The following is a 25,688-nucleotide window of genomic DNA, read 5'->3' as shown; positions in this document are numbered from 1 at the left end:
AAAATTTTCGAATCTGGGACCAAATCTTGAGTGAATGCGAGACGATTGGACTAGTTATTGATTCAGGGTCTACAGTGGGCAAAGCTGAGAGCAACATGGCAGGAAGGGAAGAGGGTGACAGCAGGCATTTTCTATATCTAACCATAATGGAGGCTTTTTTTGTAGCCAATAGGTCATCATTTTTGATGCCCAATAATAAAGTTTAGAATTTGGCAACCCCATACCTACTACTGATTTTGGCCTCTGTAAGAAGATTGTCCTTAATCTAGGTTTTTTCTTATTCCAAATGAATTCTGAGATTATTTTATCTATGCTATGAAAAAAAAAACTTTTTTTTGATATAAATGGGAATACACTGATATAAAAAAAGAAATCTGGGGAGGATGGTCATTTTGATTATGTTGATTCGGCCTGCTAGTGTTATGGGGATATGGGACCATCTCTGCAGGTCTTCTGTTGTTTTGTCTAGTAATTTCTGAAAATTCTCTTTGTAGAGATCTGTGAAGGTTTTGGTAATATTAATACCTAAATACTTAAACTGGGTTGAGATCTTAAAGGGCACATTATCAAGGAGTTGATGGTCATTTATAGTCTTTATTGGAAATAATATACTTTTGCTGATATTTATTTTATATCCCGATAGTTGTCCAAATTTATTCAAAATTGAAATTATTGCAGGGACTGACTTAGAGGTGTAAATCATCTGCGAAGAGTGAAACCTTGTGCTCCTTGCCTCCTCAATAAATCCCACTATATTCAGTTGAAGCATGCAAAGAGACCGCAAGAGGTTCTATTGCCAGTGCAAAAAGGAGCGGAGATAGTGGACATCCCTGTCTACTGGATCATATTAACTTAAAATACTCAGATCTAATCTTATTTGTCTGCACTGAAGCCATTGAAGATGCATAAAGGAGCTTGATCCATGAAATATATTTTGAGCCAAAACCAAACCTTGACAGGGCCTAGAAAAGAGATAATCCCACTCGACCCTGTCAAAGGCCTTCTCTGCGTCCAGTGATATCAATATCTCAGAGAGGGAGTTGGAGTTGGATGTATATATAATATTAAATAGTCTACGAATGTTATGGGTTAATTGTCTATTTTTGATAAAACCTGTTTGATCCTCATGAATTATTGTTGGGAGTACATTTTCTAGTCTAACTGCCAATATTTTAGCTAAAATTTTGGTGTCTATATTCAGTAGACTTACTGGTCTGTAAGATGCTGCTTCCAGGGGGTCTTTACCTTTTTTGTGTATTAAAGAGATTGTTGCCTGATAAAATGTCGTTGGAAGAAAATATCTTTGTGATGATTCATTAAAGACTTTCAAGAGAAGAGATGCAACCTCCGCAACAAAGTTCTTATAAAATTCAGGTGTATACCCATCTGGACCTGGTGCCTTCGAGCTTTGTAAGCTACGTACTGCTAAAGTAATCTCCTCCAGAGTTACAGGCTCCTCTAACAAACACCTATCCTCCTGACAGATGGAGGGAATCTTTAAGTTATCAAAAAACTCCTGCACAGTTCCAGAATTAACTGTTGCTTCTGTTGTATATAGTTTAGAATAAAATTGTTTGAATTCTTGATTTATTTCTGATTGTTTTTTTGTTGTATTTCCAGAACCTGTGCGAATTTCAGTTATATGTCTAGATGCCTCAGATACTCTTATCTGATGAGCCAGTTGCCTTCCTATTTTCTCTCCATGTTCATAGTATTTATGCCTGGAACAATTTATTAATTAAGTTGTCTCGGATGTGGAAAGGAGATTAAACTCAGTTTGCAGACTTGTCCTCTCAGCAAGCAGTTCAGGAGTAGGAGACACTGCATACTGTTTATCCAGTTCAACAATTTGACCTGTTATATTTATTCTTCTCTCATTTTGTGTTTTGACCAACTGAGTGAAGTAGGAAATAATCTGTCCTCGAACGTATGCTTTTAGGGCCTCCCATAATGTACTTTTAGAGACATGTGGAGTCTCATTAATTTGCATATAAAAAGCTATTTGAGATCTGATAAATTCCACATGGGTTTCACTGGTTAGTAAACCTTTATCCATACGCCACATTTTGGCTGAGTGCCTACAGGGAAAATTTTGTTGCAGTCTTAGTGGGGCATGATCTGATAAAATGATGACTTCATAATCTATATATTTTACTGCTGTAAGTAGTTTGGAGTTTATGAAGAAGTAATCAATCCTGGAGAAGGACTTGTGTGGCTGAGAGAAAAATGAATATTTTCATTGATTTTGGTTCATATATCTCCATGCATCTATTACATTAACTGACTTTAAAAAAATGTGCAACAGTTTAGCTGATTTAGACAATGAACGTTGTTTGTTCGATGATCTATCGAGCACTGGATCCATCACAAAGTTAAAATCTCCAGCAAGAATCAGGTTGTGGGTGTGAAGACTGGGTAAGGAAGCTAGTACTGAACTTATAAACCTCTCATCATCAAAGTTTGGGGCATAAACGTTTGCTAGAATTATTGGAGAGTTATAAATTTCCCCAGTTACTATTACATATCTGCCATTTGAATCAGAGATTATATCCGATGTAGTAAAGGGAATATTTTTATTGATTATAATAGCAGTCCCACATGATTTGGAAAAGCTAGAATGAAACACATTCCCCATCCAATTCTTGTGTAATTGTTTATGTGTGTGGTTTTTGAGATGTGTTTCTTGTAAGAAGGCTACACCAGCCCCCAATCGCTGCAGATTTGCACATACATTACCACGTTTCACAGCTCCATTCAACCCTTTGCAGTTCCAGGTAATAAGCTTGACCACACTTTCCTCATCATTCATGAAGAATCTCTTTGGGTTCCTATCAGTGGTCTAATCTGGAAAAGAGTATTTTAATTTTAATAATTACCGACCTGTATCCAACTTACCATTTTTAAGTAAGATTTTAGGAAAACTGGCTTTTAACCAAGTAAATGATTTTTTAAATAGAAACAATATTTTAGAGAAATATCAATCTGGTTTTAGGATGAACCACAGTACCGAGACAGCCCTTTAAAAGATTTTAAATGACATCAGGTTTAATGCTGATTCACAAAAACTCACAGTCTTGGTACTACTGGATCTAAGCGCTGCTTCTGATACAGTAGACCATCACATTTTATTAAACAGACTCAGAATCCTGGTCGGCCTCTCTGGTACTGTTTTTAACTGGTTCAGCTCTTATCTCACAGATCGTTGTTTCTTTGTAAGTATGGATACATGTTCCTCCAGAACGCGTGAAATCATGTGTGGGGTGCCCCAAGGGTCAATTTTAGGTCCAATTCTTTTTAATCTATATATGCTTCCTCTGGGGGACGTCATCAGGAGGCACGGCATCAGCTTCCACAGTTACGCAGATGACACACAGCTGTACATGGCCGTGTCTCCTGATGACACAAAGCCAATTGATGCCCTTTTTAACTGTGTTTTAGATATCAAGTCATGGATGGCAGTGAATTTCCTGCAGCTCAACCAGGACAAAACAGAGGTCTTAGTTATTGGTCCTGAAGGCAAGAGAGAGAAACTTTTACCAAAACTACAAGATTTTAAACCTTCACAATGTGTGAAGAACCTGGGCGTCATTTTTGACTCTGAGCTTAATTTTATTTCCACACATCAAAAATGTAACAAAGACAGGTTTCTACCACCTTAAGAATATAGCCAGAGTCCGCCCGTTTCTCTCTTAGGCTAACCTGGAGGTGCTGATGCATGCTTTTATCTCTTGCCGTTTAGACTATTGTAATGCCCTGCTCTCCAGTCTTCCCAAAAAGCCAATCTCCAATCTACAGTTACTTCAAAACTAAGCCACACGTGTGCTGATGAAGACCAGAGGGCGGGCGCACATTACGCCGATTTTAAAATCGCTGCATTGGCTCCCCGTGTGTTTCAGGATCGATTTTAAGGTTCATTAATTAGTTTTTAAATGTCTTAACGGTCTTGAGCCATCTTATTTATCTGACCTGCTTTTATCATATCAACCCTCGCAGATCCTGAGGTCCTCTGGCACCGGCCTTTTAATCGTCACAAAAAGTCAGAACAAAATCCCACGGGGAGGCTGCATTCAGCCATTATGGCCCACACTTGTAGAATAGCCTGCCAGAGAGCAGCAGGACTGCAGAGACTGTTGATGTTTTTAAAAGGAGGCTCAAGATTCACTTTTTTAATTTGGCTTTTAACTTGCTTCTACTCCTATTATATTTTATTTTATTTATTTATTTTTATTTATGTTTTAATGTCTAATGTTCTTAATGATCTACTTTTAAATCCTTATGCATTTTATTATTTTTAATTTTTAACTCTATTTTTTTTTAAATTTTTAAATCTTTAAATTTGTTATGCATTTTATCATTATTCTATCTTATGCTTGTTTTTATCCCATTTCTTAGGGCTGGGCGATAAATCAATTTTATCGATTAATTCAAATTTGTAGTTTAGGTCGATTTGTTTGAATGAAAATCGAGTTTCTCTTTAAAATCCGCCACCGCCGCTCCCCGCTGGGCTCCGGTAGTTCAGAGTGGGCTCACCCCTCACCCCTGCGCACTTAATACACAAACTACATGGCAGCGAGCGGGGAAGAACTCGTTCTCAAGAAAGGGAACGAGTTCTTCAGCGATTTTGTGTGCTCACCTGTGTCTGTGAGTGTGTGTGTGTGCGCATCAGGGCCGAACATAAACAACGGGACTTCATCTGCGTTGAAGAACGGCACTTGCACACACAAGCCACACACATCAGGCTCAGCCTTTAACATAAGGCTATTTAGTCTGTTTAATAAAAGGACAAGGTATAGACCTGTTCTATAGGAAAGGTAACCTTAAATGACTTCTGTTGTGATCCAATACAATGGTAGGGGAAACACTGCCGTATAATAAGAAAGGGGTCCGGTGGAAAGCGATCACAGATGCAGTCGCCATGTATATTGTATATGGTGCCCACATATAGGCTACCGTGGAAAAGCTCGGGTTTATTCACATGCTGAAAGTTTTGGACCCCACGTACAGTATGTGCTACCAGGCCACAATTTTTTTTTTTTTTTTTTTTGGTGATCCAATTTTTATTTTTTGTTTCGACCACTGACAAGACAATACACATAGAACCAGTGTATAAAACAATAACAGTACACTCCAAAACTAAAATAAAGATAACAAATAAACCAAAAAACAGAAGGAAGCAAAAATGACAACAACAACCACAGAACAAAGGACAGGACAACAATGTAACCCCCCCCCCCCGCATTCCATACCCTAAAAACCCTATTACCTAGACCCACAGTATTTCATGTATGCTATTCGATCACAGACTTTTACATTTAGTGACAGACAGATTAAAACAAATAACTTTTTATCTTCTCTCTCATTACATCAATAAAGCTCACATTCTTCTGTTTGGCACCGTGAATTTTAGCTACAGAACTCTCCAAATACAAAATGTCCATGAGTGATAGATACCATTGTGGTACGTTGAGTGACTGGGGTTGCTTCCATCGAAGGGCCACTAATTTCTTTGCAGCAGTTATGCCCGCTAAGAGAATGCGGCGTTAAGAAACAGGAGGACAAAACCTGAATCATCATTTAACAAAAACAGAGTAGGTACACAAGGTATATTTGATTTGATACGAGCATATACTGGGCGTTGGAGGTATAAAGCCTATGAATAGGAAGAGTATGCAGATTGGTACCCCAGGGAACACCAAAGGCATTGAGAGCAGATCTCAGCTGTAAATAAAAGAACAATGTGGTACCTGGAAGATTATAGGAATCTTTAAGATCTTGGAAAGCTCTGAGTCTATTACCTTGTATAATGTCTGCTAGAACATGGATTCCTTTGCCAGACCAGCTGGGGAGAGATATAGGTTTGCCATCCAATGTAATAGAGTAGTTATTAAACAAAGGAACATTGAGATGGTATTTACAAACAGTCATAATTTTCCTGATGGAGCACCAAACCGAAATTAAATTAGAAATAATGGAACCGAACTTTACTAGGAAATTTTTGTTTGGGATGTTTGAATAAACAACATCCTCTAAACGGTGAAGGAAAAATATTCAAACCAAGGTATCGAAAATTTTGGACTATGGGGATACTTGTTGTAAGGTCAACAGATTTAGCTACATTATTCAGTGGAAGTAACACTGATTTAGACCAATTTATCTTGTAGCCTGAAATATCCCCAGACCTAGCGAAGGTATTTAGTAAATCAAGAAGCTGTGTGGAAATGTCATTAACATAAATAAGAACATCATCAGCATACAATGAAAGATGGTGATTAGTATTATAAATAGTGACAGGGTCATGAGTTAGACATATCACCTGGGCCAATGGTTCCAGCTAAAGGGCAAACAATAAAGGGCTAAGCGGGCACCCTTGTCTTGTGCCCCTGGAAATGGCTATACTATCTGAGTATGTGCTGACTATCAAGACTCTGGCGATGGGATTGGAATATAAAACTTTAATCATGGAGATATATTGCACACCAAACCCCATGTGATGTAAAGCCTGCCAGAGATAATGCCATTCAAGGCGGTCGAAAGCCTTCTCGGCGTCAACTGATAAAACAGCACATGGTGTTAAGATGCTGGCACTACCCTCGATAACATGTTAAAGGCGACAGACATTATCAGAAGCAAGGCGAGATTTTATGAAACCAGTTTGATCATAATGCACCAGATGGGTCATCAATGGGTCAAGTCTCTTGGCCAGAACCTTGGCAAAAAGCTTATTTCTGTATTTAGCAGTGATAATGGACGGTAATTAGAAACAGCAGTGGGATCCTTGTCTTTTTTTGGAATTGATGAGATGATCGCTGTATTTGTATCTCTAGAAAAGGAGCCACTTTTAATTGAGAAGTGTATCATGTCCAGTAGCAGTGGACCTAATTGTGCCCAAAAAGTGAGAAAGACCTCAGGGGGATACCATCAAGCCCAGGTGATTTTCCCGTCTTCATAGTTAGTAATGCCTCTTTAAGCTCTGTAAGTGTAACTGGGGAATCAAACAATTCTGCAGAAGGTTGAGGGATCTGTGAAAGATTGGCTTTAGCCAGAAAGGCTGTAAGTTCCACCTTGTTCAAAGAGGGATCAGAACTATATCATTTGGAAAAAAGTTAGCAAAGGTAGAAGATATATCGGCTGGGTTAACCAGTGAATTGCCCATATCATCTATGATGCAAGAAATGCTGGACAAGTTTTCATTCTTACGTAGTTTTTGAGCCAAGAGACGACTAGGACGAGAGCCATTAAAATAGAATTTGCAGCGTGTTCTATGTATCATAAATTCGGTTCTGTGTCGAAGAAGGGAATTTAGCTCCATCCTTGTTACCTCTCTTTCTTGTGTTAATTGTGAAGGAGTATCATGCATCCTACTTTCAATTGACAATAGTTTCTTCTCCAATTTGTTAATTTCCTGTAAACGATTTTTATTTAGATTGGAGGCAAAACTAATTGAGAAAGATCTAATAAACCCTTTGACTGACTCCCACAGAACTCTTGGGTCACTTACTGAGCCTTTGTTAAAACCAATGAATTCTAACAATTCTGTATTCATATGAGTGATAAATGTAAAAAGTGAACTGTTGAAACGCCATCTCTGGGGATCTCTAAGGGAATGTTTATCTGAGATAGGACGGCATTATGATCAGAAAAGGTAATTGGGATGTGCAGCGAGTTATGAACTTTCCCAGCGAGGACCTTAGAGATAAATATATAATCAATCCTTGAAAAGGATTTATGGCGTGCAGAGTAAAAAGAATAGTCTCTAAAGGAAGGGTTGACCAAGCGCCAAGAGTCAAGAACTGATACATCACTGGCCCATCTATGTAATGAAGAAGAAGTTAGTCGTTGTTCTCTCAGTTCACTCAAACCCGTTCTGTCCATTTGATGTTCCCATACTCCATTGAAATCACCGCTCACAATCAGAGAAAACCCAGAGAGATCCAACAGTGTAAGTGTGAAGGAGTCAAAAAAGTTCTGTTCATGGGAATTAGGAGCATACACTGAAATAAAAGCTATTTTATAATTACTCAACATTGTCTTAACATAAGCTACTCTACCCTCCTCATCATTCCCAGAATCCAAAATAGTTAGAGGTAACTTACATCTGCCTACAATTAGAACACCTCTTGACTTTTTGCGGAATGAAGAAGATGCCAAGACCTGGTAGTGCTTATTGCTAAAACGGAAAACATCATCCTTAAACAGGTGAGATTCTTGAATAAAGGCAATATCAATTTTCTTTCTATGGAGCAAATCCAAATAACTTATTCTCTTACGGGAAAGATTAAGACCCCGAGCATTCAGCGTTAATATATTTAATCCATCTGTCACACAAAAAATAAGACAATACATCATGAGTCTTAGCAGAAAAAAGATGTAAATAAGCCAGGAAAGTATAAGGGTCTAGTGTAACCACCCCCCGCCCCTCCCACCCCACACATACACAACACATATAAACACATAGCCATCCTCTCCCCCGCCCAAACGAAAAAAAAAAACCTTTCAATAACCAACTAAAATGTGAGAGAAAAAATGTCCAAATGTTCCCCACCTTAACCCCCCCGCAAATCCAAAAAAGCAGGATAAGGTAAAGCATCTTATCCACACCTATCCCCTTCTGCTCCCCCCCACCCCCCCAAAAAAGATCAGCAATCATTGAGGAAGAAAGTCCCTCAGCTGCCCCACCTCCCGTTTGCAACACCTTATTGTATACATTACTAGAGAAAAAAATAAATAAATAAATAAAAAGACATCCAGATACACATGAAAAATGAGTAAACAGCAGTCCTATAGGACTGTATCCTTTCACTTAGCCAAATATCGCCCTTTTCAGGGAGAGAAACGAGCAGATAGGAGGGAACTACATCTCCCATAGTCCTTGTCGTGTTCCGTATTGGTCACGTGACCGGCAGGATACCAAAACAAAAACAACGTGGACTGCTCGTCCTTACAGTGTGGCATTACAGTGCTCCTCAGTACAAATAATTATCTGTTGTCACGCCACACACAGTTAACGCAAACGAAAATGAACGTCCTCTAAGTTGAAATGTCAAGCGAAAGGAGGAGAATAAGGAAGAAGAAAAAAAAATATATAGGCTACGCTATGAGCACAGTTAGTAGGCTATCAGATGATCGCTAAACAAACGTTAGCCAACTAACATCAGTCTTACCCCTCATTTGGCTAAGTTGTTGAGAAAGTTCTCCGCTTTGGAGGGATCATCAAAGACGTTTTTCTCGTGTCCCTTTGAAAACTTGATCGTTGCTGGATATAACAGGAAAGCTTGGAAACCTGCCTGGCGAGCTTTCTCCATGACCGGATAGCAGGCTCTGCGTCTCCCTCTGGTGAAGGCACTGAAGTCTGGTGTGCAGCGGATCTACTTACCGGCCACCTCAACCGGTGAGTCCCTCATAGCCTTCAGAATGCGATTTCTGTCCGTGTAGCGAAGACACCGCATTATTAGCGTTTGGAGCCACCACTCCGGGGAGGGCCAATGCGATGGGCTCGCATGATCTCAGGTGGAGAATCAGCTAGGGAGGGAGACCACAGGCAAAACTGTTCAATGAGGAACTGACGTGCATTCGTTCCTTTATGTCCTTCAGGTAATCCGTGTAAGCATATATTATTGCGGCGACTCCGGTCTTCCAGATCTGCCAACTTAAAGTCAGTAGCCGACGCTGAATTAGAAAGAGAGGCCGTGGTACGCTCAAGTTTTTCGGTGCGCTTCAGCAAAGCAGACTGGTCAGCCCGTAATGCCAGGGTTTCTTCTCTCAGCGAGGAGAGCTCTGTTTGTAGAGAATCAAATCTCTATTCCATCCGTGCAAAGTGCTCATTGTTGCTCGTCTCAGCTCGGGAAAAGTGTTTTTCCAAGGCGTCCTCTATCATTGAAGCCAGTGACTCCGGCGTGTCCATGTCTGGCGTGGCTTCCGCAGAAGTTTGTGCTTTAACAGGGTTTTTGGTTGTACGAGGCATTGGCTGTGTTCAATCCTCTGTTAGATAAACTCACTGTAAAGCAGTCACCAGCGTTAATTTAGAGATCAGGTGAGTTAGTAAATTTATCAAAGAAAACTGCGGGAGGTTTGCGGGCAAGAATCACTATGCGGCCATCTTGCCTCTTGCCAATCACAATTTTTTTTGTAAGTAGGAGGGGAAAAAATCGATTTAAATCGTGAATTGGATTTGTTGTGAAAAAATCGGAGATTTTTTTTTAGGGCATATCGCCCAGCCCTACGTTGTCTTTTAGTCTTTTAGTTTTTAGCTCCAGTGTTTCCTCATGGGGGGCCTGGAGGACTGGGGGGGCTCCGCACCAGGTGTGGAGTCCACCCCAGTCTATCTGGGTTCGGGTGGTCTCTGTGGTGGCGCTCCTTATGACTGTCGGCTGTGGCGCCACTTGGTGTGGATGGCTCCCCATAGGTGGTTTTTCCTCACCTGGTGCCTCAGTGCCCTGCCATGTTACTATACTGACAGTTAGTGAGTGCTCTGTGTGTGTGTGTGTGTGTGTGTGTGTGTGTGTGTGTGTGTGTTATATGTGGGGGTGGGAGGGGCGTGTTTTTCATTGTTTTTTATCTTGTGAAGCACTTTGTGTTGCATTTTTAATGTATGAAAAGCGCTATATAAATAAAGTTTGATTTGGTTTGATTTGACAAAGACAAAGTGATAGAAAATAAGTGAGACAGATTCATGATGACATACATACAACCGCTGTAGTGCTCCTTAAAACTGCATGGGAGTTGTAGTTTTGTGAACGGTAATTAGTTAAAATTAGTTGACTTTGATGAAATCACAAAGGTCACAAATTCTACTAGAAAGTTCTGAAGAGGATCATTTATCTACACTGCAGTGATGGAACAGAACTCTCAGTGAGGGACTGTACTGACTTACTGAAGCCGTCTTGATACATGAAAGAAATGATGGTGACTGTAGTTCACTGATGTGTTTTTGGCGGTCAGTGTAATGTAATGTATCACAGCAGGAGACAGGAATACAAAGACACATCATTGTTAAAAGAAAACATCACCCCCCTCGGTAGCAGCTCACCACTAAGGTTAGAAATGTTGTATCATTGTACAAGTAGAAGCAACAGAAGTGCAGGTAGATGATTCTACCTCCGACACTGAGTGTAGAAACATCATAACTACTATAAGAAGCACATGTTAAACAGGCTGCTGTACAGGTAGTGACATCATCACTTGTGTGGGAGTCACTGAGATTCTTCCCCAGGATACAACAGCTGTATGAAATCTGCCCTGGGACCTGCTACCTTCTGCAGTGGTATGAATCCAGATGTTGTCCTGACAGGCTGATTCCACCTGAACTAGCAGCTCCCGACCCCCATTGTATTAAGCCATAGTGAAACAGAAGGCACTGCCGCTACTTTTTAGTGACACATTTGTGGTGTGTCAGCACATCTGGAAAAGCAGTCTAACATGCTGTCTGTGAGGTACGGTAGTGACTGCTGACGGAGAAAATCTTATTTCATCTTAAAAGTTCTGCTCAGGTCTGTCGCATTTTACTGACAGAACAGAAATTAACTGGGCATCTACAACTGTCAAACTTTACTCCTAATCCTGATATATTCCATTACTACAAAAACTGTAGCAATTTCCACTATAAATTATTTCAAAGAAACAAGTAAGTGACTGCTGATGCAGCGTTATGAAATGAAGCTAATGTAACCATAGCTTGGCCAGTTTTCAGAATTTTTCATCCTGTTGTGCTGTTGACTTGTTGAAACTGTGTCAGTGTCTTTACCTGCTTGGAGTCCATTTCATGGACGGGTGTATCAGAGAAGCAGTAGTGATGGAAGAGGCCCATCTTCTGGTTGAGCAGGCAGCGGACAACATGAGCCCTCGCATTCTGCCACTTGACAAGGCGGACCAGCTCACGGTTCAGAGAGGCACCCAGGTCCACAGACCAGTTATAGCTGTACAGAGTCACCTACGATATGACATATGACAAGTTAAACAGAGCTATAAGATGCTTGCACTTACACAAGTTGTAGCATGTAAACACCAGAGCAGTCTAGGCATCACAAATTATGTTATGACTGCGCCTCTCTAGCTTTAAAAAGTAAGACAGGTGGTCAGAGGGTTGAAACGGTCCCCATTTAATAACTGCCTCACATGCTGATATAACTTGTCCAAGCCCTTCAACATGGTGGTCCTCAGCTGTCTGTCTCAAAGATAGACTTGTCAAAACCTGGACAAATAACTATAGTTAAGATCAAAATGATTAGCCCCCAAGAAGCCAAGTAACATCTTCCTAAAATTTTGCCCAATGCATCATTCATAAAACTTTACATAGTAAAACATTCATCGATGTTAAGGCCCCCATTTGATACATTTTGGAATGTATATTATGTATGTTATACCAATTTTAGTGAAAATTGTGGTCCAAATTGTTAGCCCCAATGTGATTTTTTGCTTTCAAAACACACCTGAGCAAGAAGTCAGCATTGAACTTTACTTAAGGGACTCCAGTGAACAGGGCTAGTGGCACTTAAACACTACATTGAGAGGGACTACTCTTAGATTCCCGGTTTGAAGTCATTTTATTATGCCAAAAAGTAAAGAAATCAGTCTTGGACTCAGACAGAAGATCATGGATGCTCATCTTCAAGGTGTACACTACACTGCTATTTCCAAGCGTTTCACAGTGTCTAGAACAGCTGTATGTTGCATCATTGCAGAGCACAAGGAGACAAATCCTGTTAGAGACAAACCTGGGCATGGTCGACAGTGCAAGATTTCACAAACTTTGGAGAGGAAAATAGTCAGAGATGTCAACAATAATCCCTGGTTCTCTGCCAAGACGACTGTTGCTGAACTGGCCTCTTCTGGACTTGATGTTTCGAGGAAGACTGTTGTGAGGCCAGAGTAAGGTTTGCCCATGAACATTTGAAACATGGGAATGAGTTTTGGAAGTCTGTCCTTTGGTCTGTTGAGACTAAATCTGAGCTGTTTGGACACATGGATGTTGCTGTTGTCTGGCAAAGGAAGGGAGAGGCCTTCAACTCAAAAAACACAGTTGTCACAGTTAAACATGGTGGTCGGAGCACAATGCTGTGGAGCTGTTTTGCTGCTTCAGGCACAGAGAACCTTGTTCGTGTGCATGGGATCATGAAGACAGAAGACTATGTTGACATTTTGAAGGTTAATGTAAAGAAATCTGCTACCAGTCTTGCTTTAGATCACCACTGGGTCTTCAAGCAAGACAATGATGTGAAGCATACACCCAAGTTGTTCAATAAGTTTTTGTAGGACACCAAAATCAAGGTCCTGGAGTGGCCTTATCAGAGCCCAGTTCTCAACCCTTTTGAGAACCTGTGGCAGGTGCTCAAGGTCAATGTTCATGCTTGAAAACCACTCGATCTGGATGAGCTGGAGCAATTGCCATGGAAAAAGGGCTATGACCCCTCAAGACATGTGCCAACCTAGTAAGGAACAACCATAAGAAGTTGTTGTCAGTTGTGAGTCAGAAAGATTACACTATTGCAGTGTTTCCCACAGGATTTTTGGAGACTATGGCGGGGGGTCTGAACTTTCTTTATTTGATTTAAAGGCATCAATCTGGTGAATTCTGAGAGCCAAGTTATGATGGCAAAATATGCCAACCGTGTTTACAAAGTTCCAAAGATCCTTTTGCCCCTGTCTGCAGGGCCGCATGATGGAGTCAAACGGATCATGTGCATAATTAACCACAAAACAACCAAATACTTCATCTTAATGACATATAACACTCATTATGCTTCAGCTGAATCCTCTAAGCAAATGACCATGTTGAATTGAAATTAGTTTATCACGTTAAATGTCCGAAATTGTATGAAATTGCTCCAATGCGTTAAACCAATCTTTGTGCATAATCACACAGCCTGGTATGCCCTGGCAAACACAGTGGTACTGCTGTACAGACTGTTGGTCTTTCTTCCCCTAACCCTGGTTATTTTCTGGAAGCACAGAGCAAAGAAATGTCTGTTTTTTCTCCCTCGGTCTGCTGTCAGCAGGAGCGGCGGCTGCAGCGGGGATTTCAGCACCAGACAGCGCGCGTAAAAAGACTTGACAAGTGTCTCCTTTAAATGTGTTTGCTGCAAGCGAAATTATACATAATAAATGAAGACAGTGACATTTTCAATAAAAAACAATGAGTTGAACGTTCATTTCAAGCTTTTGTAGTACAACGAATTTCAGAATTGTGCGAGTGATGGAGAGTGGGCGGCAGTGTTTGATGCAGGAAACTCGATATGGACTTGAAAATCAATTTCGGAGTGGGGGTGGTTCGGAACGGCAGGGTTTCAGAATGGAGGGCTGTCCCCTGTTGGAACACTGTGCACGCACAGCCCTTCACCACCTGGATCCTAAAATAAACACCTGTTTTATTACATAATCATGCTTCCGTGTTGCGCCATTCATTAAGATCCGATATTTCTGTCATTCAAATAACAAGAATTGTGGTTTAATACTCTTAATTATAACAGCCAACTTACTGAAAAATGTCGGGTTTAAATCGGGCTTGGGCCCATAATTACAGTTAATTGGACGGGCCGGACGGTCCCGGACATAACGTGCACAGGCTCGGGTCGGGTCGGGCTGGATTTTTTGGGCCCAATCTAAGCTCTATTAGCCGCTCTCATGGAAAGGGGGTCAGTTCCGGGGAACCCACATCCACTCGTTACCCCTGAGCCGCCTCAAGAACTGCCTGCTCTCACCCTGCAGCTACGCAGAGTCTCTCCTGATCAAAATGCAACTCCACCTCTGAGCGCAGCAGGTCCAGGGCCTCTGTATGTAGTCAGGCAGGCTGCACATCAAAAGCATAGATCTATGCATTAATGATATGAAAGAGATAGCCTAAATGTAGGCTAAGTCAGACAAATTGAGTTTAGGGAAGCTGATGGGGTGCGAGTGGGCGGATGGGAGGGGGTGTGGCCGCAACCCCCGCACCCCTAGTTCCAACGTCTATGTGCGTAGCCTACTAACGTACACTGATGGATAAACCACTGATCGATCAGTGTTTCCGCTACATTCATTTAGCAGCGGCGACACGCCGCTGCTGCTCCTTCAAAACATTTATTTTGCAAATGCACCACCACTCTAAGACATCTGTGCACTTGCACAGCGCAGCAGCCAGTATAGTGAGGAGAGCAGCGGTGAGGGGAGGGGGGAGTGGGGAGTGGGGGAAGGCTCCTATTTAGGGATGGTGACGGACAGAGTAAAATGTCGGCAGTGTGGCGATATTTTACTCCGTCCGTCACCGCACTCGCTTTTGCGACTAAAAATAGTTTTGTGCGGGCAAAATAAATCATTCAGCACGCTGTGCGAGTACAGATTTCAACCAGCAGCAGAAACTAAACGGCGAATCCCGGTTGTGGGTTGAACGGGGGTCACAGACACGGACAGGAATACGTATTCCTGTCAAATACGGCAGCGCATTATAATGGCTTACCGGCGACGAAGAAGTCCGGCTCCAGGTGAATAACTTGCTGTCATGAAAAGTACCTGAACAGCTGAGCCATGGCGGCACACAGTATGCGGTGTATCAGAGGAGAAACGAGCCGTTCACATTTCTCTCTTTGTGTCCACAAACCTCACTGCACTTTAGGGACTGTTCGTTACTTACGAAGGGACTTGTCAGGGGAGGAGGGTGGCTTCTTGATTTTTATTTCATTTATTTATTCTATTTTGATCCCCCCTATGTTAATCACTTATTGATGCTGTTTTTGAAGTATGAATAAGTCAATAAGTAATTTATTCCATTGAAATATCATTGATGTATTATAGAAAAGTGATTTATCTTTTTATAAATGACAAAAGGCACATCTGCCTCATTTTCGCTGTGGTATCCTGATACTACTCAGAACCGAGATACTTTCACTGGTATCATACCGTGGGTCCCAATTGAGGGATGTCTCTCTGCGGCACCCTGAATCAGAGCATTTAATTTTACACGGCTTCAAAAAGGAGAATTCAAAAGCCCTCTGGTAGTTGAATGCCTCTGGGACAGGCCCATTTATGGCAACCCACTGGATCCGTCATGTGCGCGAGCTGGCCGAGGCGTGGGTGCTGGAGCTAATCGCGGCCATTCAAGTCAATGTAAGCTGCTCCACCAGAAGTGCCGCAGCGCGTCCTAGCCGCAGCCTAGAAGCGGCTCGGCGCTCCACTCCGCTAAAAATACGGGCCAGGTCTATTTTTGACGGACGCCGCGCTCCAGCCGGTGCGCTACAGAGTGTTGTTCATTTACCAGAGGCATTTTATATCTGGCCGATTTTTGGAGACTATGGCGGGGGAAAATAAACTATGGCGGGCCGCCATAGTCTCGTCAATGTATGGGAAACACTGTATTGACTATTAATATTAATTGACTATTTTTTTTTTCAATTAAATTCAGCTCATCAGTAAAATATCTTAATCAAGCTTAGTGGATATTTTGTCTTTGTTCTTTTGGAAGCAATTAAACTATAAACATTTTTGGTTATGGTGGTTTTCATGGAAAAGTTTAGGGGTTTGTTTGATTTCATAAAGGGGGCTAATCATTTTGACCTTAACTGTACCTACATGCAGACGGACAACTGGATGTAGGTAGCTAAATGATCATGACCTTTTTAAGTTGTAAGAACTCTGTCTCGTTCACTTGGCCTGAGGGACATTCACAATACAGAGGCTTCAATATGCCAAGTCACCTTTTTGTCCAGGATGCTGATGAAGAGGAACCTCTGGCGGGGAGCCAGGCCAGCCCCAGCCTGGCTAGGACTTATCCAATCACTCTGCTCCAGTGCATCGAAGCGCTGGAAGCCCTTATGAGCTGCGAAGAGGAGAGCAAAACTCAGTGAAATTGCAAAGCAATATGAGTAAAGGCAGACAGATCACTGTGGCATGTCCTTAAACAGAATCCCTACTGACCGTCAAGACATTATTTCATCTGTTCTAAGGACAACACTGTACCAGGGCTTTGAGATCTACTTTTTACATGTAAATAATTTTCATTGGCTCATTCACTGGGGAACTGCTCACTGGGTCTTTATAAGCCCAGAGGCCAAACTCACTGAATTACCCAGGATTCTCTGCAAGGTCTCCAAGGTTTGGCTGACAAATGAAGAAAAGCTATACCGACTAGACAAAACAGTAAGTCCTTGCTTGCTGTTTTTGCATTACAATGTGCCTCGTATTTCTGCACTCTAGGCACCTGCCGTTTTTGCCAGAGCGCTCTGAACTCTTCAAATTGAAAAAACTCAGAAGAGTTCAGAGCAGAAAAGCGCCCCACGTCATTTGTTTTTTTTTTTTTTTTTACCATTATCCAGTCGACCAATGGAATCCCTGTAGTTAGTATTCATTTTTGTGATGCAAGGCCCAATGATAGACAGCAGGTTGTCAAACTGTCATCCTTAAAAATGCCTGGAAATGGCCATCATGGAGGTGAAGCTCCTGGACCAACTGGTGGTACTCTTTGTAATCCACCCTCTATTTTAAGGTCTCATGTACCCACACTAGGGTGACCAGACGTCCCACATTGCGCGGCACAGCCTTTCTGTCTCTTTTCATGTGTCACGCAAATTGAGACCATGTCCCGCATGATTTGTTGTCACCCGCGCAACAATAAAAAGCAAGCAGTGTTTTACTAGTGGCATTTAATCTTAAATTTAAAAAAGGCAGTGTGGTGCGCCTCTAGTTTTACAATGTGAAAAATGCTTTCTGTGTGATCGGGGCCTTATACTGCACTGGAAATTCCAGCCATTTGTAAAATGAGCTGATCATGAGAAGTGGGCGAGAAAAAGCATGGAGTGTTTATTCTTTGCATTCCAAAATTCAGATTACATTATCTATATACAACCCCAATTCCAAAAAAGTTGTAACGCTGTGTAAACCATAAATTTAAACAGAATGTAATGATTTACAAATCCTTTTGACCTATATTCAATTGTATACAGTCCAAAGACAAGATATTTAGTGTTCAAACTGATAAACGTTATTGTGTTTTGGTAAGTATACACAAAAAAGACTGGGAAAGTTGTGGGATGCTCAAAAAACCCAGTTTAAAATATTTCACAGATACACAGGTTAATTGATAACAGGTGATAGTATCATGATAGTATCAAGACTCCACGCTTACATTTTTTTTAGGGGCATACTTTTGTAAGTAATTAAAATAATAAACGACATATTTTAAAAAATATTGAGTTAAAATCTCAATTCACAATGTGCAGCTTTGTATGGAAGCGCACTGCATTCACTTAAAAAAAATATAATGACACCTCATCTCATAATTAGGATATAAGATCTTGTAATTATGACATCCTGATGTGATAATTGTAATATATATGTAATACATAGGTGTGAAAGGTGACCGCAAAGCGGTAATATGTGATATTCGCTGTTTTTCGCAGCTATTATCTTCAATAGTCCCATATCAAGACCTGACAATGCAGTTGAGAGCACAATGAACTGAACATCTGTCCAACGTGTGTAGTTAGGGACCATCATAAAAGTGTAATACGATCCATTTCAATATTCAGTAACTTTATTGTTTTTCAACACAGAAATCTCAAATCACTGCCATTACAGAGAATGGCAGCCTGTTAACATTTCACATCTATACGTTTGTAAAATAAGTAACTAACTTATTAAAAAATGTAGCAAATCATGGTTATGAATGACCTATTTCTTTAATTGTGCACATTTCACGGCATGTCAACAGTTTGCTCATTCATAAAATATTGACACTGGAGGTCCTTATTCAAATCTTAGTTGATCAGCCTAAATTACTGGTTTGGACAACTCCTGAAGCTGATGCAACACAATCAGCTGAAACTGCAAAACACACAGTCCACTCAGTGCAGAGATCGGGTTAACCTGACAGCAGCCAAAAGATCATTTTGATCTCTCATCAAGTTACTTGTCAAATCAATTAATTAATTCAATCAATTAATTAACAAGCTAATATAACCTGTGTCCTATGAAGTTTCTCATTTTATCTGGCCAAAGCACCAGTCAGCATTGGCTATAGATGATGTTAACTGGCATCATCTTTGTGCTTTATACCTTGATTCATAAAAATAGAGACTGATGTCTCTGTTTAAAAGATTTAAAGCCATTGGAATTGATTTAGAGTTTGAAAGCTACTTGCTTTCTGTCCACTTTTAAGATGGGTTGTATGTTAACTAATGGATATATTTAATCAAGAAAATCTAAATTATATATTAAGCACTACATTTCTATCAAGCAGCATTTGCAAACATCCCATCAGCATCAATGTGGAAGCTCAGAGGTAAACTTACGTGTGAACCTATTTAGCACTGCGGTGTTTTCCTCATCTGAACTGTCTTCTGGAGGCAAACAGAGATGGGACAAACAGCAAGGCAGCATGGACAGTGAAACACACAGCTCGACGCAAACTGATGTAAGCAGACACTTGCAAAATAATGCAGTCATGTTAGACAGTTGCTAGCACGGACAAAAGAAACACAGAAACAAAGAGCAGCAGCAGGGAGAGCATATTGAAAGCTTCAACACAAACATTCATGCTTCCACCTCTTGCTCAACACGACAAATTAGGTTAATACAGGAGTTAGCAACATGCTGCTAATATAAGGTGATTTAAGTCTTAACACACTGTCATACACTAATATAGACCTTTCTAATCATCAATCCATGGCAGCACCTCTGGATAATGGGATTTATTTTGGGGTCATGTGGTATATTTTATTCAAAGATAAATACCACTTCATCTTAGGTAGGTATCTCTATATAAATACACCAAAAAAGTAACATTCAGCAGCACTGGAGTGGAGGGTGAAACGTGTTTAAACTCTTGTGTAACGTCTAACAGTTTGGGAAGGTGTTTACACCACAGTGTTCTGCTCCGAGGCAGCTCTTAGTTCAGGGGTGAGATCTTCTGTTTTTTGGACAGTGCCAGGAATTTATGGCACTTTATTTTTTGTATTTGACTACAATATGTCACAACAAAGAAGATAAAGGATTTGCAGCTAGTGGTTGATATTGGTGTGTATGCAGACCATGGATCAAGATCTGACATTAATCCGTGCCTGACTATATAAATGCCTGTCTCTCAAAAAATATGACTCAGCTACTCTGCGGACTGACTCGGCCTTTGTTACACGTTAATTAAAGTCTTTATTGGAAGGATCTCCGGCAGCTGTTGTTGTCTCTCCACCACATAATTTGGTGACCTTGATGTGATTGGTTTGAGAAAAGCTGGAAAGCTGATATCGGGACTTTGGGCGCTTTGATTCTACACAGAAAAAAACAGCTGTATTTACAGGTAAGTAATCTCTTTTTACTCCTCTGTTTATAAAATTATGTGTGGTGATGACTGTGCTGAGGGACCCGCTCTAAGGCTGGTAAGAATAGCATCTAAATAACTCACCAACAAAGAACAAAGGTCTGAAGGAGAAAAGCAACTGGATGAGAAATTTCCTGCATTTTATGCTCACCACCACATTCTGTCATAATCTAACTTCAATTTTAACTACATTATCACTTTAACGACATTGTCTTTAGGAATTAGCCAGTGCACCATTATCTGTGTCTGTCTCTGTATTTTTTTAACCAACTAAATTATCTCTGAGTGACAGCTGTGAATGTACAGAGACACTGGCTTCAGCAGTTACCTTGCTCTGTGCTACAGTGCCACTGGTGGAAGTTGCGGCCAATGAGAATGAAGCTCCTTGTGGAATCTGGAGGCTGGCTGAGGTTCTGGACAAGAGGGAATGGTACAAATATGTCTCCAGATGGGGGAGAGCTAGAAAGGTTTAAGAGACAGAAAAAAAAATTATGATGATACATAAGACACAGTTGTAACACTAGTACTGGTCTGAGATATTAAAGGTCCCATATTGTGAAAAGTCAGATTTCCATGTCTTTTTAAAAATAAAGCAGGTATAGGTGCTCTATAAATACTGTGAAAGTAACAAAACACTCAGTCCACAGAGAAATGCACACAATTCGTATTCATGACCTGTGCCTTTAAATGAGCTGTCAGGATTTCTTTGAATTTGAGATGTCACAACTATATTTTATAGAGCGTTTGAAACATAAACATTTTAAATGGATCCTTTTGTGTTTCCTGTTAGAACGTTTCATGCCATCAGCTGACAGGAAGCAAGCATGGACCCAAGCTGTTGCCTAGCAATGAAATTTCAGTAAAGCGGCCTATAAAGATAGAAAAACAGAGCATTTCAGACAGAAGGTAATTACAGGTATATTCAGGCAGACAGTATAAGAAAAATAAATGTGTTTTTTGAACATTAATTCATGTAAACATGTTCTAGTAGAAACCCAAAGCACAACTATGAACCTGAACATGTGCAAAATAAGGGACCTATAAGGACATTGAGTTGCACAGGTGTAAGAATTAAGTGATGTGACATAGTTAAAGATTCTCTACAGTTGGACAACAGGGATTTTGTGGGTTTGATCCCTTTGGTCTCCTGATGTGGAAAATGTTTCTGCTTCTGCACTGCACTGTGGTCTCCTAACATTACTGTTGATTCATGAAAGACTGCAAACAGACATGTCCTATCTCAAACAACCAGTTGGAATAACTAGTGCAGCAATAAAGACATAATTCCTCACTTGCTTCTCACCAGACAAGCACTTATGCAAAACAAGGTGGAGGAATTCCTCACAACAGGGCTGCACTGTATATTGAAATTTACCTTCATTGCGATATCACCATGCACAATTTAGGTATCACAAAAGACAGCTTGAACTGCGATAAAAACTGTAGTATATTAACATGTGTCATGCATTAACACGCTGCATGTTGTGTTGTAACAGTGACGTCTGGTGACTTTAATAGTTTTTAAAGAATTTCTCATGTCACAAAACACACTAACAGTGAGACTTGTTTTTGATGTTACTATTATACTGTCCATGATGTGTTGGTGTTTTTGTTGTGGCGGTCTGCGCAGATCTGACACCTGTCCGCCTGCCTGCGCGCCTGCCTGCGCGTTCTCATCCCTGGCTCTCTGAAGGTCAGTGCGCCACTGTTTCCTGGTAAAGACAGCTGGGCAGCACGGAGGTCCCTGGAGACCGCCAGTTGACAATAACCTTGTATTTAAATGTTCATAAAATTCACCCTAATTCACGAATATGTAAGATATTACAAAAGACCTTTGTGTTATCTTACATTGCAATCTACTGTGACAGCAGATGCTGTATTCACTCATGTCAGAGCCGACAGTGCTTTAACATTCAGGGAATGCACCGTGTTTTTTTTGTTTTTTTTTTTTTTTTGTCGTCGTCATCCTCCGCTTATCCGGGTCCGGGTCGCGGGGGCAGCAGCCTCAGCAGAGAAGCCCAGCCACTTCCGTCAGCTCTTCCGAGGGAACCCCGAGGCGTTCCCAGGCCAGCCGGGCGATGTAATCCCTCCAGCGTGTCCGGGGGCGGCCCTGAGGTCTCCTCTCGGTTGGACATGCCCGAAACACCTCACAAGGGAGGCGCCCGGAAGACATCCTTACCAGATGCCTGAACCACCTCAACTGGCTCCTCTCAATGTGGAGGAGCAGCGGCTCTACTCCGAGTCCCTCCCGGATGTCCAAGCTCCTCACCCTATCCCTAAGGCTGAGCCCATCCACCCTGCGGAGGAAACTCATTTTGGCTGCTTGCACTCGCAATCTCGTTCTTTCGGTCACTACCCAGAGCTTGTGACCATAGGTGAGGGTTGGAACGTAGATTGACCGGTAAATCGAGAGCTTTGCTTTCTGGCTAAGCTCCCTTTTCAGCGCCTGTATCACTGCTGACGCCGCCCCAATCAGCCTGTCAATCTCCCGCTCCATCCTACCCCGACTCGTGAACAAGATCCCGAGATACTTAAACTCCTCCACCTGAGGCAGGACCTCCCCCCCGACCTGGAGTGGGCAATCCACCCTTTTCCGGCTGAGGACCTGGCTTCAGACTCGAAAGTGCTGATTCTCATCCCAGCCGATTCACACTCGGCTGCAAACCGTCATGGTCACTGTTCAATGGAGGGGGCAGCCCTCGTGGAGTCCAACTCTCACCGGGAACAGGTCCGACTTACTGCCGGCCACACGAACCAGACTCGCGTTCTTTCGGTACAGGGACTGGATGGCCCTTAGCAAGCCACCAACCCCATACTCCCGGAGTACCCCTCCCAGGATGTCCCTGGGGACACGGTCGTAAGCCTTCTCCAAATCCACAAAACACATGTGGACTGGTTGGGCAAACTCCCATGCCCCCTCCAGCACCCTGGCTAGGGTAAAGAGCTGGTCCATGGTTCCACGTCTGGGACGAAAACCACATTGCTCCTCCTCAATCTGAGGTTCAACTATTGACCGGACCCTCTTCTCCAGCACCCTGGAGTAGACCTTACCGGGTAGGCTGAGGAGTGTGATCCCCCTGTAGTTGGAGCACACCCTCTGGTCCCCTTTCTTGAAGATGGAGACCACCACCCCGGTCTGCCACTCCAGAGGCACTGCCCCCGATGTCCACGCAATGTTGCAGAGGCGCGTCAACCAGGACAGCCCTACAACATCCAGAGCCTTGAGATATCCAGGGAGAATCTCATCCACCCCTGGGGCTCCGCCGCCGCGGAGTTGCTTCACTACCTCTGCGACTTCTGCCCCAGAAATTGGACGACCCGCCCCCGAGACCCCCGGCTCTGTTTCCTCAATGGAATACGTGTTGGTGGGATTGAGGAGCTCCTCAAAGTATTCCTACCACCGCCCGACAATGTCTCCAGTTGATGTCAGCAGCTCCCTGCCCCCGCTGTAAACAATGTGAGCAAGTTGCCGCCTTCCCCCCCCTGAGGCGCTGGAAGGTTTGCCAGAACCTCTTTGGAGCCAATCAATAGTCTTTCTCCATGGCTTCACCGAACTCCTCCCATGCCCGAGTTTTTGCCTCTGCGACTGCCGCTGCTGCGCTCCGCTTTGCCCGCCGGTACCCGTCAGCTGCTTCCAGAGACCCGCAGACCAACCATGCCCCGTAGGCCTCCTTCTTCAGCCTGATGGCTCCCCTCACCTCTGGTGTCCATCAGCGGGTTCAGGGATTACCTCCGCGAATGGCCACAGCTCGCATCAGCCGCTTGGACAATGGCACAGTGGAACAAGGCCCATTCAGACTCAATGTCCCCCTCTGCCCTCGGGACGCGGTCGAAGCTCTCCCGGAGGTGGGAGTTGAAGATCATCTTGACAGGTTCTTCCGCCAGGCGTTCCCAGTAGACCCTCACTGCTCGTTTGGGCCTGCAAGGTCTGCGTGGCGTCCTCCCCTGCCATCTGATCCAACTCACCACCAGGTGGTGATCAGTTGACAGCTCTGCTCCTCTCTTCACCCAAGTGTCCAGAACATATGGCAGCAGGTCAAATGATATGACTACAAAGTCAATCACTGACTTGCGACCTAGGCTGTCCTGGTGCCACGTGCACCGATGGACATCCTTATGTTTGAACATGGTGTTCGTTATGGCCAAACTGCGACCCGCACAGAAGTCCAATAACTGAACACCATTCAGGTTCAGATCAGGCAGGCCGTTCCTCCCAATCACGCCCCTCCAGGTCCTGCTGTCATTGCCCACGTGAGCGTTGAAGTCCTCCAGAAGAACAATGGAGTCCCCGGTTGGGGCACTGTCCAGCACCCGTCCCAGGGACTCCAAAAAGGGCGGGTACTCTGAACTGCTGTTCGGCGCATAAGCGCAGACAACAGTCAGGACCCGTTCCCCGACCCGAAGGTGCAGGGAAGCAACCCTTTCGTCTACTGGGGTGAACCCCAACGTACAGAGAGTCTGGGGGCTATCAGAAAGCCCACCCCGGCCCTCCGCCTCTCACTTGGAGCAACTCCAGCAAAGGAGAGAGTCCAACCCCTCTCAAGGACTTGGGTTCCAGAGCCGGAACTATGTGTCGAGGTGAGGCCGTCTATATCTAGCCGGTAGTGCTCAACCTCTTCCACAAGTTCCGGTTCCTTCCCCGCCAGAGAGGTGACATTCCATGTCCCAAGAGCCAACTTCTGTAGCTGAGGATCGGACCGCCAAGGCCCCCGCCTTGGTCTGCTGCCCGATCCACAAAGCACCGATCCCTTCTGGATCCCTCTGCGGGTGGTGGGCCTGCAGGGGGACGAGCCCATGTAGCGGTTCGCGCTGGGCCCATGGGCAAAGGCCCGGCCACCAGGCACTCGCCCGCGGGCCCCAACCCCAGGCCTGGCTCCAGGGCGGGGCCCCATACTCCCGGAGCACCCCTCCGGGCCGGGTACACAAGTTCTTGTTGTTGTCCATCATGAAGGGTCTTTTGAACCATTCTTCGTCTGACCCTTCGCCCAGAACCAATCTGCCATGGGAAACCCTACCAGTGGCAAAATGCGCCAGACAGCATAGCTCCTAGGGTCATTAGGGCACTCAAACTCCTCCACCACGATAAGGTGACGGTTCTCAGAGGGGTAAGATGACAGGTTTTTTTCCCCCCTGATAATGCTACATTGTGACAAAATGATTGTGCTACTGATCAATATTGTATTGACTCATGTCAATGATGACCTGATGATGTTTTACCGTCCAGGGAACACACCACATTGAAAAAAATGTTTTCACCGACAGCAGCCATTTTCTTATCGTACATATTGTATATCTCGCTTAAGACCAGTTTTGCTGTTGTTTCCTGTTTGAGTCATAGTCTCAATGAGTGAAAGAAAACATAATGACAGAGCATCTGCTTATTTCTCAAAATGTTTAACTATTAAACTTA

At 42.9% G+C, this 25,688-nt stretch overlaps 1 protein-coding gene across 7 annotated transcripts in view; it reads right to left on the bottom strand.

Annotated features, from left to right (window-relative positions):
* szt2 (SZT2 subunit of KICSTOR complex) overlaps window positions 1–25,688 on the bottom strand; it is a 421,207-nt gene that overhangs the window by 89,839 nt on the left and 305,680 nt on the right. For 5 of the 7 annotated variants that reach the window (XM_033622785.2, XM_033622790.2, XM_033622788.2 and 2 more), the window contains exons 56-59: window positions 20,607–20,737; window positions 19,254–19,301; window positions 16,662–16,783; window positions 11,741–11,926 (exon numbers count right to left, since the gene is read on the bottom strand). In XM_033622785.2, coding sequence (XP_033478676.2) covers window positions 11,741–11,926; window positions 16,662–16,783; window positions 19,254–19,301; window positions 20,607–20,737 — 487 coding nt within the window. The remainder of the gene's footprint in view (window positions 1–11,740; window positions 11,927–16,661; window positions 16,784–19,253; window positions 19,302–20,606; window positions 20,738–25,688) is intronic. The other 2 variants (XM_033622786.2, XM_033622789.2) reach the window with 2 other exon arrangements.

The sequence above is a fragment of the Epinephelus lanceolatus genome, chromosome 6, assembly GCF_041903045.1.
Source record: "Epinephelus lanceolatus isolate andai-2023 chromosome 6, ASM4190304v1, whole genome shotgun sequence".
NCBI lineage: Eukaryota > Metazoa > Chordata > Actinopteri > Perciformes > Serranidae > Epinephelus > Epinephelus lanceolatus.
Note: the sequence above shows the minus strand (reverse complement) of the source record. Positions and strands in the feature narration are given on the sequence as shown.